The 19,223-nt window shown below is 45.4% G+C and overlaps 1 protein-coding gene across 7 annotated transcripts in view; it reads right to left on the bottom strand.

Annotated features, from left to right (window-relative positions):
- The window catches only part of ICA1 (islet cell autoantigen 1), a 125,953-nt gene that overhangs the window by 37,243 nt on the left and 69,487 nt on the right, over nucleotides 1-19,223 (bottom strand). For all 7 annotated transcript variants that reach the window (XM_075922317.2, XM_006114513.5, XM_075922319.2 and 4 more), the window contains 2 exons: nucleotides 11,739-11,864; nucleotides 11,493-11,591 (listed from right to left, as the gene is read on the bottom strand). In XM_075922317.2, coding sequence (XP_075778432.2) covers nucleotides 11,493-11,591; nucleotides 11,739-11,864 — 225 coding nt within the window. The remainder of the gene's footprint in view (nucleotides 1-11,492; nucleotides 11,592-11,738; nucleotides 11,865-19,223) is intronic.

Raw genomic sequence — 19,223 nt, 5'->3', positions numbered from 1 at the left:
TTTGGCTGAAACGCTCCCTAAAGGCCTCTCTGATAAGCAGAGCCCCTTGATGTGCTCGTCAAATGGCACCACCGTCTGGCTGCTCATTCGCTCTTACCAGCCATTCAGTCTCTGCCCTCACCCTGGCAGGAAAATCTCCCCCTTACTCTCACAGAGATTGTGGAGCACACAACAGGCAGCCATCTCAAAGAGGATGTTTCACTTGCTGAGGTCCTGGCCTAGGTGAGGAAACTCCAGAACCTCCCCTTTAAGTGGCTGAACACACACGCCATTACCATGTGGCATCTGGTAAACCTGGCATTGAAGTTCTCCTAGGTGGAGTCCAGGCTGCCCATGTAGGGCTTCATGAGCCATGGGAGCAAGAGGTAGGCTGTGTCACCCAGGATTACAAAGGGCATGTCCATGTCCCCGACGCAGATGGTGCAGTCAGGAAAAAAAGTGATGGCATGCATCTTTTGGAACAGGAAGGCGTTCCGGAAGATGTGGGTGTCATGCGCCTTCCCCAACCACCCAATGCTGATGTCAGTGAAGTGTCCCTTGTGGTCCACGAGGGCCTAGAGCACCATGGAGAAACATCCCTTCCTGCTGATGTAGTCCAAGGCATGGTGGTTGGGGACCAGGATGGGGATGTATGTGCCACTATTCCCTGCCCCCGAGTTGAGGAAGCCCACGGTGGCAAAGCTATCAACCATGCTGTCCACATTCCCTGTGATGACCCCCCATAGCAGCACATGGTTTATGGCCTTGGCTACTTGCAGGAGCACAGCCCTGCTTGTGGATTTCCTCTCACTGAACTGGTTCCCAACAGAGCAGTAGCTGTCCGGTGTGGCAGACTTTCACAGGGCAATAGCAACATGCTTCTGCATGGGGAAGGTGAGTCACAGTCAAGTGTCCTGTCGCCTGAGGGGAGGGACGAGCCATTCGCAGAGTTCCAGGAATGTGGCCTTCCACATGCAGAAGTTCTGGAGCCACTGCTGGTTGTCCAAGTGCATGACGATGTGGTCCCAACAGTTTGTACTGGTCTCCCTCTGCCAGAAGTGGTGTTCAGCGTCCCCAGGAGATTGAGGCGCATTTGCAGCCAGCGCGCCAAAACCTGGGTGATGAGGGCATCTGGTCTGGGCTAATTGTCACCCTGCTGGGGCAGCATGTGGACAGTCTGGATGAACTGTATCATGAGGCAGAGCACAAGGCCTGTGAGCCTGGCACTGCTTTGCAGCATCTCTGGCTCCATGTTGTAAGTGCTCTGGCATCTGCAAGGGCAACGGGAGCACACTGCATCCATTTTGTATCCCGCAAGGGGGCAGGCAATATAGGAGTGGCATGTGAGAAGTGGCTGTAGAGAGGAGCCCCTAAAAGCACAGTTGCAGCTTGCCTGACCAAGCAGCTACAGGAAGTGTCTGCCCTTCGGTTGCCCTCCCTGGAGTGCTTCCAGGGGCTCTAAGTCTGAGACAGACTTTAATCAGTGTGGACGCGCTATTTCTGAGTAATTCCGATGCTCCCGTATAGTGGGGACACGCTATTTCGATTTTGTTATTTTGGACGTCATTATTTCCATTTTACTTATTTCAGAATTAATTTCCTACTGTAGACATGCCCACAGAGACATTCTGTGAGTAAGTGGCAGACCTCTGACTCCCCAGTTCAGGACCCATACTCCCTCCAACCCTTGTGTGAGCTATTCAGGAATTATGCCATCAAAAAGACAAACTGAAATGAATGAAATATTAAGGTAACTAGGGCCAGAGAGAAACAGTTAAAGGATATAGAAATGAGCTTAATTCATGAAAAGAAGCAGCTGATATGTATTCTGAGAAGTTATATTTTACATGTTCAAGTGGCCCATTCCTTTGAATAATATTGAGGCAAACGGATCTCTCCCCTTTAGGATGCATGGAGTCTTTAAACAATAATAATCATCTTTCATCAAGTTTAAAGCTAAGAGTCAGGAAATATAGCTACAATAGTATAATTACACTATGCACAGAATACACCCTGAAGCAAAGAAAAGAAATAGGTTTCTTTCCATTACAGAGCTTGGCAAGTATGTTTCCAGAAACAATCCCAATAAGCATTTCAGAAACTCTTTGCTGAGGTAAACCTAATACATGAATATTAATATATATAGTCATTAAAACCTTCAAAACATAAATAGTAATTTCCATTGTACATTAATATTGCTATTTTTCAATGGCATTCTCTAACTAAAATATGACATTTAAGGAAAACATGTTTGTTTTCAAATAATGTCCTAAAGTAAGGCCTGGATCCTACGAATGTTCATGCTTATTATAACAACTGATGCTTATATTCCCAGTGAAGTCTACTGGGGTGACTAAAGCTAAGCAGCATGTGTTTTCAGGACAGGGCTTCAAAATGAGAAAAGTGACTTGATGGTAGGGTAACAAGCACCAAACCTAACAATTACAGTGATTCTCCATATTCATATATATTTCAAATTGTTGGGGTTGTTGATCATAACTCCACAATAAAGAATGTGTTCAGAAACTGGTTTAAGAATATAAATTCCAAGTTCTTGCTACATGTAATTGGCCTTTCAAACTCAAAATGGCACACACTGTTAGAAAATTCAAAGGAAATAAAAACTAATTACCATTTGTTCACTTTAATTTCACAAAATATAACTGTAGTTTAAATGTCAGTTTCAATTTGAGGGTTTTTTTAAAAAGAAGAAGAGGTTACTTACTTTGTAACTGTAGTTCTTCAAGATGTGTTGCTCATGTCCATTCTGATTAGGTGCATGCGCGCCACGTGCACGGATTCCGGAGCTTTTTCCCTGAGCAGTATCCATAGGGCCAGGCAGGGAGCCCCCGGAGTGGCGTCAGTATACTGGTGCATATATACCCCTGCTGGCCCCTCTACTTCCTCAGTTCCTTCTTGCTGGTCCCTTCAGACAAGGGGAGGTGGGTGGGATGTAGAATGGACATGAGCAATCTCGAAGAACAACAGTTATGAGATAAGTTTTTTTTTTCCTTCTTCTTCTCCTTCTTCTTGTCCATTCTGATTAGGTGAATCCCTAGCTATTCCCATGGAGGCGGAGTTGGAAGGTGACTCCTGACTATACTACTGCAGACCTCAGAACTGCTGCCCCTACAGCGGCATCCCCTCTAGCCAGCTGCGTGATCGCATAATACTCTGCAAATGAGTGCACCGACGACCACGTAGCTGTCCTACAGATTTCTACTATTAGCGCACGTGCCAGGAACGCTGCCAAGGCCGCCTGTGCTCCTGTGGAGTGAGCAGTTAATGGTGGCGCTGGTTTGCCCGCACCCTCGTAGAACTCCTGGATACAAGACGTGATCCACGAGGAGATGTACTGCGCGGAGACTGGCAATCCCTTCATTCTTTCTGCTATCGAAATAAACAGCTGTGGTAACTTACGGAATTCCCCCGTGCTGTCTATGTAAAAGGCCAATGTCCTCCTGACATCCAAGCAGTGCAGGGTCTGTTCCTTGGGCATGGAGTATGGTTTGGGATAAAAGACCGGTAGGTAAATGTCTTAAGAGAGATGGAAATGCGAGACCACTTTGGGAAGGAACCCCGGGTGAGGACTCATTCTCACCTTATCTTTAAAGAAGACCATGGAAGGGGGCTCTGAAGTCAACTCTCTAAGTTCGGACACCTTCCTCAATGAGGTAATAGTGTTGCAAAGAGGTCTAGATGGGGATACCCCAATCTCTGGAAGACCCCCTGCAGTATGTCTTGTCTTATAGTCCACTCGTGTTCCTGAATGGAGCAACTGAGCCTGTCTGCCAACCCATTCCTGGACCCCGGCAGGTACGACACCTCCAGGTGAATACTGAGAGAGAGAGATATCTCCTACAGCTCTAGGGCTTCCTGGCACAGGGAAGAGGAACGCGCCCCCCATTGCTTGTTGATATAATACATGGAAGTTGTGTTGTCTGTCAGTACCGCAACCACCTTGTCTTCCAGCTGGGGGAGGAACGCCTTGCATGCCTGCTTGACTGCCCTGAGTTCCTTGACATTTATATGAAGGGGCATTTCCCCTGGTAATCACGTACCTTGAGTCCTGAGGCCTCCCAGGTGCACCCCCCATCCCGTGTCTGACGCATCTGTGACCAGCACACTGATGGGGACTGCCTGACAAATGGAACTCCCGCACACATCGTGCTCTCGTCCTTCCACCGGTCTAGAGAGCAGAGTATTCTTTCTGGTATGGTGACCACCACATCCAGAGGCAACCGCATAGGGTTGTGCACTGCCTTGAGCCACCCCGTAGCGGTCACATGTGTAACCTGGCATACCGAACCACATAAGTGCACACTGCCATATGGTCAAGGAGCCTCATACAGGTTCTTGTTGTAGTGGTGGGAAATCTCTGCAGGTCTGTTATCAATGAGCATAGTGTGAGAAACCTGTCTCTTGGCAGGGAGGCCCTCTCTGCTGATGAGTTCAAGCAAGCTCCCGCAAACTCTATTACTTGAATGGGGCTTGGTGAGGATTTGACATTGTTTACAAGAAGGCCGAGGCTCCCAAATAGTGCCTTTGACCTTCCGACTTGGTCTGCCACTTGTTCTCGAGATGTGCCCCTTATCAACCAGTTGTCTAGATATGGGAATACTTGAGTTCTGTGGTGTCTCATGAATGGCACTACTACTGTTACGCACTAGGTGAACACCCTTGGGGCTATACATAAGCCAAATAGGAGGACCGTAAACTGGAAGTGGTCCTGCCCAACTACAAATCTGAGGAATTTACTGTGTACTGGGGACACCAAAATGTGGACGTAGGCATTTTTCAGATCAAGAGCAGAGTACCAGTCTCCCTTCTGGAGAAATGGGATGATGCAGGCCAAGGTGACAATTCTGAACTTTGTTTTCTTGATAAAAGCGTTCAGATTCCTTAGATCTAAAACAGGACGTAGGCCTCCTTTTGCTTTGGGGATAAGGAAATTTTGGGAGTAAAAGCCCCCTCCCTCTGAGACCCTGTGGAACCTGTTCTATGGCCCCTAGTGACAGAAGATAGGACACCTCCTGTCTTCGAAGGGTCTCGTGAGAGGGGTCCCTGAAAAGGGACGAGGAGGGGGGATGGGAGGCAGGGGTAGAGAGGAAGGGGAGAGTGTATCCTTGTCTTACCAGGTCGAGCACCCAGTGGTCCGAAGTAATGTTGGACCACACCTGGTAATATAGGGAGAGACGGTATCCAAAGTGGGGAGTGGGAGGTACTACTGGTACTCTGCTCTCGAGCGTACCTTCAAAATGAAGGTTTGGTCTGCTGACCAAGAGACGGGCTGGACCCTCTTTCAGAAACTGACCTAGGCCCTCTAAGTCTATTTCTAAACTGGTCAGGGCAGCTGTTATTGCGCCCTCTCCTCCGTCTGGCCCAAAACACCGTTGGAAGGGTCTATGGTATAGCCTAGGATTGATGGGTTGCCTCTGAGGCGCTGGGCTATGTATCCTGAGGGATTTTAGCATTGCCCTCGAGTCTTTTAGACTGTGGAGTATAGAGTCAGTTTGCTCTGAGAACAAACCCAACCCCTTGAATTGTAGGTCCTGAATGGTGGTTTGCACCTCTGACTGAATTCCTGACACCTGTAACCATGCACTATGCTTCATGACTACAGCTGTGGCCATGGTTCATGCCGCAGAGTCTGCAGCATCTGGGGCCACTTGGAGGGTTGTGTGTGCCACCGTCTTTCCTTCCTCCGTGATGGCCCCGACGGGACTCAGGGGGAAGGTGCTCCCCAAATTTTTGCACCGATGCCCAGATGTTAAAGGTGTAGCACCCCAGCATCGCTTGCTGGTTCGCTATACGGAGCTACAGGCCCCCCATGGCATAGGTTTTCCTACCCAGGAGGTCCAGCTTTTTAGGGCCCTTAGCCTTTGGTGTTGACCATGGAGGTCCCTGATGCTCCTTTTGTCCTGCTGCCTGCACTACTATGGGCAGGGTTGGTAAAAAGATGTTCATGCCCCACTTGAGGTACTTAGTATCACCTTTCCACCCCTTTCTGTATTGGCGCGATTGGCGCTGGTGTTTGCCACAGGGTCTTTGACAATCTATCCACCGTCTTGTTCAGTGGCAGTGCCACACGACCCGGGCCTGATGCCGACAGAACATCCACCCTGGGGTCTAGATCTTCGTGGACCTCCTCAGCCTGTACTGCCAGGTTGGATGCCAACCTCCTTAGTAGGTCCTGGTGAGCCCTGGCATCCATGGAAGGAAGTTGGGGTGCCAGGTCCACCAGGGCCTCATTTGGGGAAGAGGAAGATGACTCTCTTGGTGGCATCTGTTCTTCTTCGCACCCCAGCACCTCTGTATCCCCAATGGACGAGGGGCCCACCTGCACTGGGCCCATTGATGAAATTGTGGCCCCTTGCTCCTGGCCAATCACCGGCAGCCTAGCCGATGTCGCTGCAAGTCAACCTTCTTCTGGCGGTGGGGCTCGCAAAGGGGTGGCAGAAGGGGCATTACTCCTCTAAGATGACCCTGCGACTGACTGGGGCGGAGGGGAGGTCCCTGGGCTTGGTGGTAGGCCCATGGTGTCCAGAATGGCCACTGTAGTTGGGGCTGCCATTGCGCCTGCCACTGTTGTTGGCCCACTGAGTCCCTGTGGCCAGATCTAAGGCTTGAGCATGACCAGTGCTGAGATCAAGACCTATAAGAAGATCTGGCTGACCGCACTGATTAGGCTTTGGACTCTGATGAATAGTCCGACACCGACCAAGGGGGGGCCGTCGAAACTTGTTCTCTCTGGTGTGCAGCCATGGCTGATGGCTTACCCCTGTGCCCTGGTTGCAGTGCCAGGGGAGACATCTGGTGCCATGCAGACTCAACCAGGGGCATCTGGTAAGCTGGGAAATAGCCCTGCGGTACCGTGGTTGGCTGCGGTACCGAGATCTGCTGCATCGTCGGTGCCAGTGGCAACTGACCCGGTGCCAAAATAGGAGCTGGGAGAGGCATCAGCGCCGGTGCCCTGTATGGTGATGATTGCACTGGTGCCGTCATGGTGAGTAGTTGGCTTGGTGCAGAGGCTGGCGCCGTCAAAGGTCCTATCAGCGGTGCCGCCTCCTACGCTGCATGGGCGGCTGTTGTATACACCGGTGCCGGAGTTGCCTGAGGCTGCACCGTATGCCCCAGAGCCGACTGACCCGATGCCGTAAAAGGGCTCAGTGCCGGTGCATCAAGCGGCAAGAGGCTTGGAGTTGATGATGGTGATGGTGCCTGTGGGTCCCACAACCCCAATGACGGTGTGGGTCCCACAACTCCGATGACAGTGCCATTAGTAGGACGCTCGTGCCATGGGAAGATGCGGCCTGCACTTGTGGTGCTGGGCCTTCTCCCTCAGTTGCAGTTAGTTCGATGAGCTCTCTTGATGCATCAAATGTTTCTGGAGTACAGGGGTGCCGGATATCCCCCATCCCTGTTGTTTGCCCTGGGCTCCAAGCCCTGTCCGGGCTGCAACTCTTCTTAGGCACATTGGAGGTCAAGTGCCCCTCCTTAGGGTGCACTTTATGACTGCGCCTCTCCGTCGACCGGCCCCTCAAGCCTTTGGAGCTCCTCGGTGCCGGCGATTGTGATCTGTGCCTGGGCATCTTCCAGACTGCCGTCGGATGCTTAGCCGGTGCCGCAGCTGTATCGGACGGTGCACTGTGGACGGAGTGGGGACGCTCCTCACTGTGGGGCTGCAGTGCTGACTCCATCAACAAGAGCTTTAAACAAGAGTCTCTTTTTCTCTTGGTCCTAGGCTTAAACCCTTTACAGATCGAGCAACTCTCCACTCCGATCGTGCCTCTCTGAGGCACTTTAAACACGAAGAGTGCGGGTCACCACAGGGCATAGATTTTGAGCAAGAACCATACGGCTTAATGCCTTGGGGCCCTGGCATCCCCTCCCCTGACGGGGAGAGTCCCGCTGAGATCTTTTGCAAACTAACTACACTATTTACACTAACAACTATTTAACAATTATATAACTACTGGTTTTAACTATAATAAGAGAACAGTTAAGAGTACAAACTGCTACGGGACAGGCTGATAGCCTTAACACATGCTCCAGCTACTGTCACGGGCATACACCTAATCAGAATGCACATGAGCAAGCACTCGAAGAAGAATCATTGTTTTTCTACACAAAAATTGGCACACAGATTAATCTTGAATAGATCTGGTGCAATGTGTAGCTTTTAAAAGAACAGGATTTAGGGTAATTTTTAGCTGTTATTTATTATTATTCCAAAGTTTATGCACAAAATGAACATCTGACTGAAGCAATCTTCACTGGATAACATTTCTGTCTTACATACCCAATCTCTCCATCAGCACCTATCTGTCAGATTTAATTGTGCAATGGAGAAAGTTTCATGTGCTGTTGCTGACAGAGAGGTTTTTATATGCAGCTGCTGATGGATACATCTTCCCAGAGGAGTTGTATTTTTCTAGCAGATAAAATCTTATCCATCAGCAGCTACTACTACAGAGTCTTCTTCTCGGATGATGGTGCTGGTGTCCATCAAAAGCAGTGATTCTTGAGGTTAATGCCCATCAGGATACACGGGGCAATCTCAGAGCTACTGAGTCAGGCTTTCTACAGGCTCAGGCAGATATTGATACATTGGTTACACTCAGTTCATATTTCGAAGCCTACCTTAATAAGCGCGAAGACTGAAAATAAAAAAAATAAATAAAAAACAGATTCTGACTCCAGGAGCTGACGACTTAACTATGAACCCATAGTACCTATGTTTTAATCTGGCCATAGAATACCCTTAACTGTATCACAAAACATATGTGAAACAGTTATACACACATTTTATGTATATTTGTGACCATATAAAATTTAAACATATTAAAATTACACATGCAAATATTCTTTGTGTGAAAAATAAGTCCCCGACAACCATGACTTAGATTCATATTACTACAATTTCAATAGATGACTTCATTATCCAGTCACTCAACTTTCTAAAAAAATAGTTAGATTGTTACTGATCAGTAATATTCAGGTACTTGAGATGAATAAATGAAATATGATGACCTACAGATTTACATTAAAACATACTCATTATACACAATTGTAAAATTAGTTTCGTGCAACAGATTGTTTCAGTAAGAAACTGTAGCATATTATATTTTTTTAAATAAAAGAAAACAGTGTTCCATGGAAAATGGTCACTGTAATAGCTGCCAAAGGGAAGAAACTGCTAATATTAAAAAGAGCTAGTCTAATCTTCTATCCCAAATATTTAGTTATTTTCTGAAACATATCCACTAACCCTTTGTGTTGTTCTATGCCAAAAATTCTATAACCGTAATCAGCATGACGTTCTCAGCATGGTAAAATGTCATAGCAAAAAAACAAGGAGCCATATTTCCTCAACATGGGAGGCCAGCATTACAAATTATAAGAATTCTCATTACGAGGCAAAAGCTGGGCATCTGACACTGTGGAACATTCACATTCATTTTTATGACAATAGTTTGTTTTAAGAGAGCCTTCATCATATATTCACACACACAATCAATATCACACTTCTCTGAGTCAATGAGTCCAAATCCAATTTCAAGTTAAATTATAATCAAATATTTCACACAAGAGGAATAAAATCAGAATAAGGTTGCCGATCTACCATCCTCGACCACAGGGATCTTTTATGCATGGAAATAAGTATGTTCTCTCTCAGCATGGCATCTAAAACGTATCCCATTTATTGACATCCAAAAGTATTTGGCTAGTTATTTATAATACATGCAGAGGAATCTCACTTTTTAAAACTATATTACAAGTGCAAATACCATGATACCAACAGAAAAAAAAGGTCGCACTATTTTGAACAACAAATACATGTATTTGCTTCAGAGTATAAAAAAAGAAAATCACTTAACTACCTTCAGAGTTGTGTGGTTAGGTACAGGCTGCCCCTAGTGCTCTTCCAATCATGCTATCAAATAGGGAATCCAAATTAGAGACTTTGCCTCCAAATCCGGTGTATGTCCAAGCTGCACTTGAGGCAGCTAAAGGGATAAAACAGTTGCTTTATGCCCTGCCTGATCCTGGCGCTAACTGGGGATCAGCTTGATCCTGTGTGGAACTAGTAGTAGCCTGTTACGCACATCCAGCTGCCTACTGTTTCACTACATAGGGTTGTCCTGGCCATGATCCCCTGTCTTCTGCACTGCGGGCTGAAAGTCTGAGAGAGGAAGAGGGGGAAGCACACAGGAGCCACTATGGTAGCTTTATACTATTTGAGGATTGCTTCTAGCAAATGGATTCCTCCATTTTGTGATCCTTTAATCAGGCCCAGGAATGGGCCCTTGATTTACTCTCGTCCTTTGATCAGTGGAGATTAGGAAATCAGATTTTTCTGAGCTGTTGCACCAGCAGACCTAGAATTGCCAATTTTGGTAGGATGTATCCCTGGGAGTTTCATCACATGACATAATTTTAATTAAAAATTAATCTAATTCCTGGAGAATCTAGGGCAATCCTGGAGGATTGGCAAGCCTAAATCCCTATTGGCTCTTTGAGCTTGTGAGGTAATACTCCATAAAGCTCTACCAGCTGGTCTCCCTCTTTTGAGGGCCTCTAGTGTGACTACAAAGACTGACTCGGGATCTGACCTGCAATTGTTTTACAACTAGGTTGCCTCAAACAATGTCACAGTCATTCATCCATGACTTTCCTACTCGTTGCAGCTCTCCTGTCACTTCCCCAAATCCTTTTTTAGATGGAAACACCTCAGTTTTTTCTCCATCCCTATTTATTTGTGGTACAAATGGGATGGGGCAGTTATAAACCTTCTTTGCTGGGTAATGACTACTGGGACAGATTTTTCATAATTTTGTTTCCTGTTTCTTTAGTGATTCCCCCCCCCCCCAAGTGCAATAACCAATTATTTTCACAGAGGGGCAAAAGAGATCATGAAAGTAAGCACTGAGAATGGAGTTCAGATCCATGTTCCATATTTAACAGTTCTACTGCACTCCTGAAATTCCAGCACAGAACTTGTAACAAACCAAAAATGGGCAACACCAAGAAGAAAAAAAAAACAGATCTTGAGCATCCAAAATCAGCTTGTGGATACTTAGATGCAGACATTCTTCTTAATATGGGAAGGTACTTTTAGAGCTTTTTATGAAAACAAGAGCAAAAAGTAAAATGATGGCAATCCCATAAAATTGGTGGGATTGTAAACGTCAATGTAAAACCTAGAGTTTGTCCTGCTTGCCTACTATTCTTTTTTGTCCTGATTCAGCACCTGAGCACATCACTATTTAAGACATTTGAGCATTTGCTTAAAACTTATAGAAGTGCTAAAATGCTGTTTGTATTTGACAAAAGGAAATGTTTGATACTTGATAAACTGCACATGACACCCACTGCATGGCAACACACGACAAATCCCATAGATATAAACACGCAACCAAAAAATGAGTACTGGTTTTCTCAGATTTGGTAATAAATGAATCACCTAGCTGATCAATGGATATATAAAAATATACATGTATGTTTCTTACCTTTAACATAGTGAATTCATATGGCTGATAACCTTTGAAACTTTCATGGATAGCTGCCATGGTGTGTGAGGTTTTTTCCCAAAAATGAAGGAGAGTTGTCTGTAAAGAAAACATTTAGTGAAAGTTTTCATCCAATGATTCAGATATTCTATTTATTAGCATATTGTCACATTACTGTGATATGAAACACATGCTTTACAGCTTACTGGGAATCTTTGCTTTAAGGTCAAAGTTTTCTTTGAATACCTGGTATGTTGTTAAAACATGAGACAGGAGGTTACATCTACTCGCTCCAAGAAGATCCACTTTCTGACACACATCAGTCTTCAATTTGTCAAAATTTAGTTTTGCATGACGTACTTGCGCTTGAACCTTCAAATACAAAAAGAGTCATTCAATCGCAAACAGGAAGTGGGCAGGGGCTTGGAGCAGCTGTTTTTTAATGATTTATACTAGCCCTGCTTCCATCTACCTAGCCTAGCAGCTTATAAAAAAATAACTGGAAAACAGTTCAGCAAATTTATATAATCCTTTCAGAAATTTAGGTAAACATAACAGAATTAGTCAAAAACATATATAAGGGATCCAGCGTGCTAGCGAGTATAACAACAAATGTCCAGTGAAATGAGAATTAAGCAGCTTGGTTCAAGATCACATATGGTCTTTTCTCTTGTCTTTTTTAGTTACTGTAAGTAACTATTAATTTACTGAAAAAGTAATGTTTTAATATTGGCACACACAACACAAAATGCATGTTAAATATATATTATTTACAATGTGTTCAATGCACAGTGTCCTTATGTTTACAACAATCTGTAGGAATACACATTTAAAACTTATTTGGAACTGAAGTCACCTTATCATGTATTATAACCAAAGTATTTATTGTGTGTCCAGCACTTAAATATATATAGTTATATAAGTCTGAATCTCTCTCTCTCACACGCACAGTCATAAAGCACTTTATGATCAATGTGAATGAAACCATGTATGGTCATCATATGGCTGCTGTTCACATTTGACTATGGTAGAAGTTAATTTGCAACAGTTTAATTCAATTACAAAAGTTCTCTTATCAAAACTTTCTTCATAAAAACAACCCACCTACCTATTTAATTTTTAATGAAAACACCCTCTTACCCTAGGTAAAAGGCATATAGAATTTCACAGGACTGTTTTCTGGTCACATTAACCTTTGGATACCCACACCCCACTCTCCACAATCAGCAAACAATTTTGCCTAATAATTGTTTGTTTTCAAGACCACGAAAACATTGCGTCTCGGCAGCAGCCAACAGGTTAAAATGCCAGTGTGGATGTTTTGTGAAAAGGGTTAGGGCGCAACCAGAATCTTCCCTTTAGGAGGAGCCCAGCTGTCTCCCTCCTCTGTCTTTCACCACACCCCAAGTTCTCTCTCCCTCTCACTCTTACTCCCCCCAATTGCTCTACACATAGACCTCTACTGTATCTGCCCTGCAGCCAGCTCTGAAGTCCCGCACTGCTATCCCACACCAGCCCTGAGATCTATGTTGTCCTGCACACAGCACCAAGCTATCCCTGGCCCCAGCTCTTTCCCCTACATTGCCCTGCATGCAACTCCAAACTTCATACCTAGCCCTGAGCTCTTGCCCAGAAATGTGACCAGGCTGAAGAGCACCATATCATAGAATCAGAGAATCCCAGGGCTGGAAGATACCGCAAGAAGTCATCGAGCCCAGCCCCTTGCCCAAAGCAGGACCAACGCTGGTATGATTTAGTTGGGGTTGGTCCTGCTTTGGGCAGGTGGCTGGACTGGATGACCTCCTAAAGTCTCTTCCAGCCCTCTGATTCTATGAACCCCAACTAAACCATCCCAGTCAGGGCTTCGTCAAGCCAGGACTTAAAAACTTCTAGGGATGGACATTCCCACCACCTCCCTAAGTAACTCATTCCAGTGCTGCACCACCCTCCTAGGGAAATAGTTTCTCCTAATATCCAACCTAGATCTCCCTCACTGCAACTTGAGACCATTACTCCATGTTCTGCCATCCGTCACTACTGAGAACAGCCTCTCTCCTTCCCCTTTGGAATCTCCCTTCAGGAAGCTGAAGGCTGCTATCAAATCCCCCCTCACTCTTCTCCTCTGCGGACTAAATAAACCCAAATCCCTCAGCCTCTTCTCGTAAGTCATGTGCTCCAACCCCCTAATCATTTTGGTTGCCCTCCGCTGGACCCTCTCCAGTGCATCCAGATCCTTTCTATAGTGGGGAGCCCAGAACTGGACACAATACTCCAGATGTGGCCTCACCAATGACGAATAAAGGGCATAATCACTTCTCTAAATCTGCTGTCAATGCTCCTCCTAATGCACCCTAATATGCCATTAGCCTTCTTGGCTACAAGGGCACACTGTTGACACAGATCCAGCTTCTCATCTACTGTAATCCCCAGCTCCTTTTTTGCTGAACTGCTACTTAGCTAGTTGGTCCCCAGCCTCTAACAATGCTTGGGATTCTTCCGTTCCAAGTGCAGGACTCTGCACTTGTCCTTGTTAAACCTCATCAGATTTCTTTTGGCCCAATCCTCCAATTTATCTAGATCACTCTGCACCCTATCCCTACCCTCCAGTGTATCTACCTCTCCCCCTAGTTTAGTGTCATCTGCAAACTTGCTAAGGGTGCAATCCATCCCCATGGCAGCAGGATAGGCAGTTTAGGAACCCCAAAGCCATCCTCCTGCAACTTTGCTCCCTCCAGGAAGTGCTAAAAACCTGGATCAAATCTTGTATTTTCCTGAGGGCTCCCACTGTCCCCACCTCACACCTTTCCAGGAACTGGGGGAAGCTGGTGCTTATGGTGCAGAATATTTTGGAGCAGGAGAGCAGGCACACAGGGCCAAATCATGACTCAAATTTGGCCTTGCTACTTCTCTGTCTGATAGGGGAAGAGTGGGGCCAAATTTGAGTGAGTGGTGATATGACTTGGTGCAAGTGAACACTCAGACTTTGCCTCCCTAAGCCCCCAATCAGGGAGTTTCATTTTAATGACAATTCTGCAAGACTGCCTTAATATTATATCAATGGAAATCCTGACATGTAATTCCTTGGATTTTTGTTTAAGGAAAAGGAGAAGTATCACAAACACCTACCTCCTATTGATTTCCCCCTTACACCACCATAATTACAAATGAAAAAGTTTACCCAACAAAAGAACTCCATAGTGAAACGGCAGGCAAACAAACAAACAAACAAACAAACAAACAAAAAAGTTTAAAAAAAATCACACAATTATATTGACATTATGTATTAACTAATTCCATATTGCCACAAATAGTACTATAGCACTGTACTTAGAATAAACTTCATACTGCTTGTTCCAATTAATATAATTTTATTGAAGACTAGTCTGGAAGTTTAACAGTGAAGATTAGCTACTTCAAAAGGCCAATGTTAAGGCTTGGCCAATGGCCACTGAAAACTGTGCATGCAAATGTGTCATTAAAAAAAAAAATCTTACCTATAACTAGGGATGTAAGCGACTAATCGACTAGTTGACTATCCGATAAGCAAAAGCTTATCGGATGGTCAACACACTAGTTGATTAGTCGCTTCCCCCACCTTGCTGCCTCTATCAGAAAGCGGAGGGGAGAAGAGAAGTGGAAGTGCTGGGGGGAGTTGGCTTAAAAGCCAGTTCCTCCCAGCTCCAGCTCCGTGGGAAGGAGCAAGGACGCAGCAGCAGCATTCTACCTTTGAAACATACAAGAGTCCCCGCTGGGGCTCTTGTATATTTCAAAGTGGAAGTGCCCCATAGAGCCTGGGTCCAGCAGGGGACTCCAAGCCACACAGCACTTCCACCTTTGAAATGTAGCAACAGCAGGGCAGGCTCTTGCTACATTTCAAAGCAGAAGTGCCCTTATCCACAAATAAAATAGTCTATGGAAATGCCATCAACTATTTGATTCATTGATTAATCTATGAATCTAAACATCCCTATGACACGACCAAGTTTCCCACTATCATCACAGAACTTAATACAAATTACTACATTTTGCTCAAAATTCACTTTCCCCTCCCTATGCACAGAGCAACTGAGACCAAGCCCTTAAAAATTCAACCTTAAAAGAAGAATTTTGGGGGAAAATTCTAAGTACATGAAAGATGGCTTTTGTAATGGAAGTCTAAACATGGATTAGTTGTAGCTTTTGCTGCCAGACAATACTATGCAAAGATACTTGAATGGGAAAAATTCTAGGGTTCTGGGAAATATACTTAGGAAACTAGGACCAAATTCTTATTTCAGTTACACTATTGTATATCCAAGACTGGTCCACTGATGTCAGTGGGGTTACACGAGTATGGACTTGCTTTGGATTTACAGTGGTGCAGACCAGAATCTGCTCTTTAAACCATATGCTATAGTGCTTGTGTTTAACAAAACAATGCATGCCACTATGATCTTACAAGGTGGTAGCCCAAGTGAGCAAAGAATACTCATTTCTTAATAATGTGTCACACACAAGCCAGACCACAGGGATAAATCCTGCTGACAGCATGCATAATTATTAATTTCAAGAATTGTAAATCTGAACAAGGGCTTTATATAAGACTAGAATTAGGATGTATATGAGGTTTCCAATTTACAGGCAGTCCCTGGGTTACGTACAAGATAGGGACTGTAGGTTTGTTCTTAAGTTGAATTTGTATGTAAGTCGGAACTGGTACATATTGTAGGGGAAACTCTAGCCAAACATTTCTCCAGAGCTCAGTTTTATTCTCCCACACCTCACTTCCCTCAGTCCTTTATTCTCAAGCTGAGGTGTCTGCTGAGAAAAGCCGCTCCGCGTCTCCCTGGTCTGCTGGGGGGAAGCAGCTAGTGTGGGGTTGCCTCACCCCGTTTGTAAGTACCGTATTTTCCGGCGTATAGGGCGACTGGGCGTATAAGACGACCCCCTATCTTTCTAATTAAAAGATAGGGTTTCATCTTATACCCCAGCGCCCCTCCGCCTCCTTTGCTCCCGGTGTCCGTGGTCTGCTGGAGATGGTCCCCAGCAGTCCAGAGGCACCGGGAGCAAAGCCGCCAGGAGCGCCAGGAGCGCCTGAGCTCCCCCCCCCCCCCCGCCGGAGCCCCTCCGCGGCTTTGAAAGCCTCGGGGGAAGCCGGCGGCGGGGCATCCCAGGCGCGCATGGGCTGCCCGCCCGCCGGAGCCCCTCCGCGGCTTTGAAAGCCTCGGGGGAAGCCGGCGGGGGGGCATCCCAGGCGCGCATGGGCTGCCCCCCCGCCAGAGCCCCTCCGCGGCTTTGAAAGCCTCGGGGGAAGCCGGCGGCGGGGCATCCCAGGCGCGCATGGGCTGCCCGCCCGCCGGAGCCCCTCCGCGGCTTTGAAAGCCTGGGATGCCCCGCCGCCGGCTTCCCCCGAGGCTTTCAAAGCCGCGGAGGGGCTCCGGCGGGCGGGCAGCCCATGCGCGCCTGGGATGCCCCGCCGCCGGCTTCCCCCGAGGCTTTCAAAGCCGCGGAGGGGCTCCGGCGGGGGGGCAGCCCATGCCCGCCTGGGATGCCCCCCCCGCCGGCTTCCCCCGAGGCTTTCAAAGCCGCGGAGGGGCTCTGGCGGGGGGGCAGCCCATGTGCGCCTGGGATGCCCCGCCGCCGGCTTCCCCCGAGGCTTTCAAAGCCGCGGAGGGGCTCTGGCGGGGGAGCAGCCCATGCGCGCCTGGGATGCCCCCCCGCCGGCTTCCCCCGAGGCTTTCAAAGCCGCGGAGGGGCTCCGGCGGCGGGGCATCCAGCGTACAAGACGACCCCCGATTTTTGGGGGATGTTTTTTTAACTTCAGAGGTCGTCTTGTACGCCGGAATATATGGTAGGGATCCGATGCAAGTCGGATCCATGTAACCCGGGGACTGCCTGTATTAAAAACAATACTTTCCACCTGAATGGTTAGAAAACTTCAATAGAAAATGTACTGTTTTCCCTTTAGTGGTTGTGATTAAATTATTGAATGTTCTCTGTAACCTGGGATCCTCTATCAGAATATATCTTCTGAAGATTCTATATAACATAGTACATGTCAAACTATAGCCTAACTGAATCTATTATTATAAATCTTTTAGCTTCCAAAAGAGAAAACAGAAAGAGATGACTAATACTTGATCCATTTGACCGAATATGTAATTCAAGACCATATGTTTTGTGTGTCAATACTGATTATTAAAATAGTTAGTGTACCGCTGTGTTACCAAATGCCATACGCTTTTCCTGCCAAACAAGGAAGACAAGACACCACTGAGAATGATTAATTTGTTGATTTCATTTAGTATTTTGAGTTACCCAAGGTATGGTCAGCAATAGGACTTCTTTTTTTGCAACAGCAGCACAGGATATTCAGGAGAGAATGTATCTTAGTACATCAACTTGAGTCTTTGCCTATTTTAGTATATTTACACATGCATTTACAATCCATATTACACTGAAAATCTTTTAAGAATATTTGTAGCTTTAGGAATTAATAATAAAACTAACACTTAGTAATCATAATCTTCTTATCAACTCATAATCTAGTAAGCACTGACAGAACTGTGTGTTCTCTTCTCAAATACAGGGCTCATGTGATACACACTAATCTTCTCTCTCCCCTGTGATTACTCCATACACCATGTCTTTAACGACAGCATCTCATTGTGGCCCTGATCCTGCAAACTTGTACACACATTTAACTTTACTCATATCTTGAAAGCACATGAATGTACTGAAGATTAGGTCCATTGTGAGATTGTTTTTTTATTTCTGCTAGGCATCAAAAGATTCTGATAATGTAAATGAATTACACTAATTCAAGTATGCCTTGAACATTTTCCAGTGAAAGAGACAACAACAGAACATGTGGTGCTCAGTAGTTGCTTAGTTTCAAAGCACAGATTAGAATTGGTTGCTACAAAAGCAAATCCTGCATGGTCACCAAACCCCTGTTATAAGGCTTCTGACTTTCTTGTCTTTTAGTTACTAAGGTACCAAGCACTGAACAAAAAAATAAATAAATTTTTATTCCCAGCATGCAGGTATTATAACAGTGAATGTAAGTACTACTTTTAACAGACTAAAGTCTTGAACTGAAACCTATAAAAAGACAGGTTTGGAATGCACTACTTTATATTTACGTTATCATCTGTCATACATATTCAATGTTTTATTTGAATTTGAACTAGATTAGAATATTTCCCTATTCAGTCCAAGTTCTCACAGGAGTAGTAGCATTTTAATTTATATTAAAGCAGCAATAAAACTCCCTACCACATAAAGCAAGGGTGTCATACAAATTATAGAAAACTGAGAAATAATGTGTCACAATCTATAATGGAATGAACAGAATGTAAAGAAGTACTACACTGTCTTTAATTAGAATCATCATAGCAGCAACAGCATTTCAGTTTGATTTCCTTGAGAACCAGATGAGACATTGGAAAATGGAACAATCACATTTTCCTGACAGACAACTAGAACTGAAATCTTAACAGCTCAAGAACAAATGAATGGGGAACATTTCTCTCCCTTGGGGCCTGAGAGCTGGATTTCACTTAACTTTTTTTTTTTTTTTTAAATCAAGAATCTTTAATGGCCGATTGTGTTGTTCATAAATGAAATTCCCATGATGCTGATATATATCTAACTATATTTACATACCATGACTGAGCCACTTAAAAAAAAAAAAGTAAAAAATTATGCTATTGTTTTAATTCCCACACCACACCCCTAACAACTACATGT

Source organism: Pelodiscus sinensis, chromosome 2, assembly GCF_052426305.1.
Source record: "Pelodiscus sinensis isolate ZL-2025 chromosome 2, ASM5242630v1, whole genome shotgun sequence".
NCBI lineage: Eukaryota > Metazoa > Chordata > Testudines > Trionychidae > Pelodiscus > Pelodiscus sinensis.
Note: the sequence above shows the minus strand (reverse complement) of the source record. Positions and strands in the feature narration are given on the sequence as shown.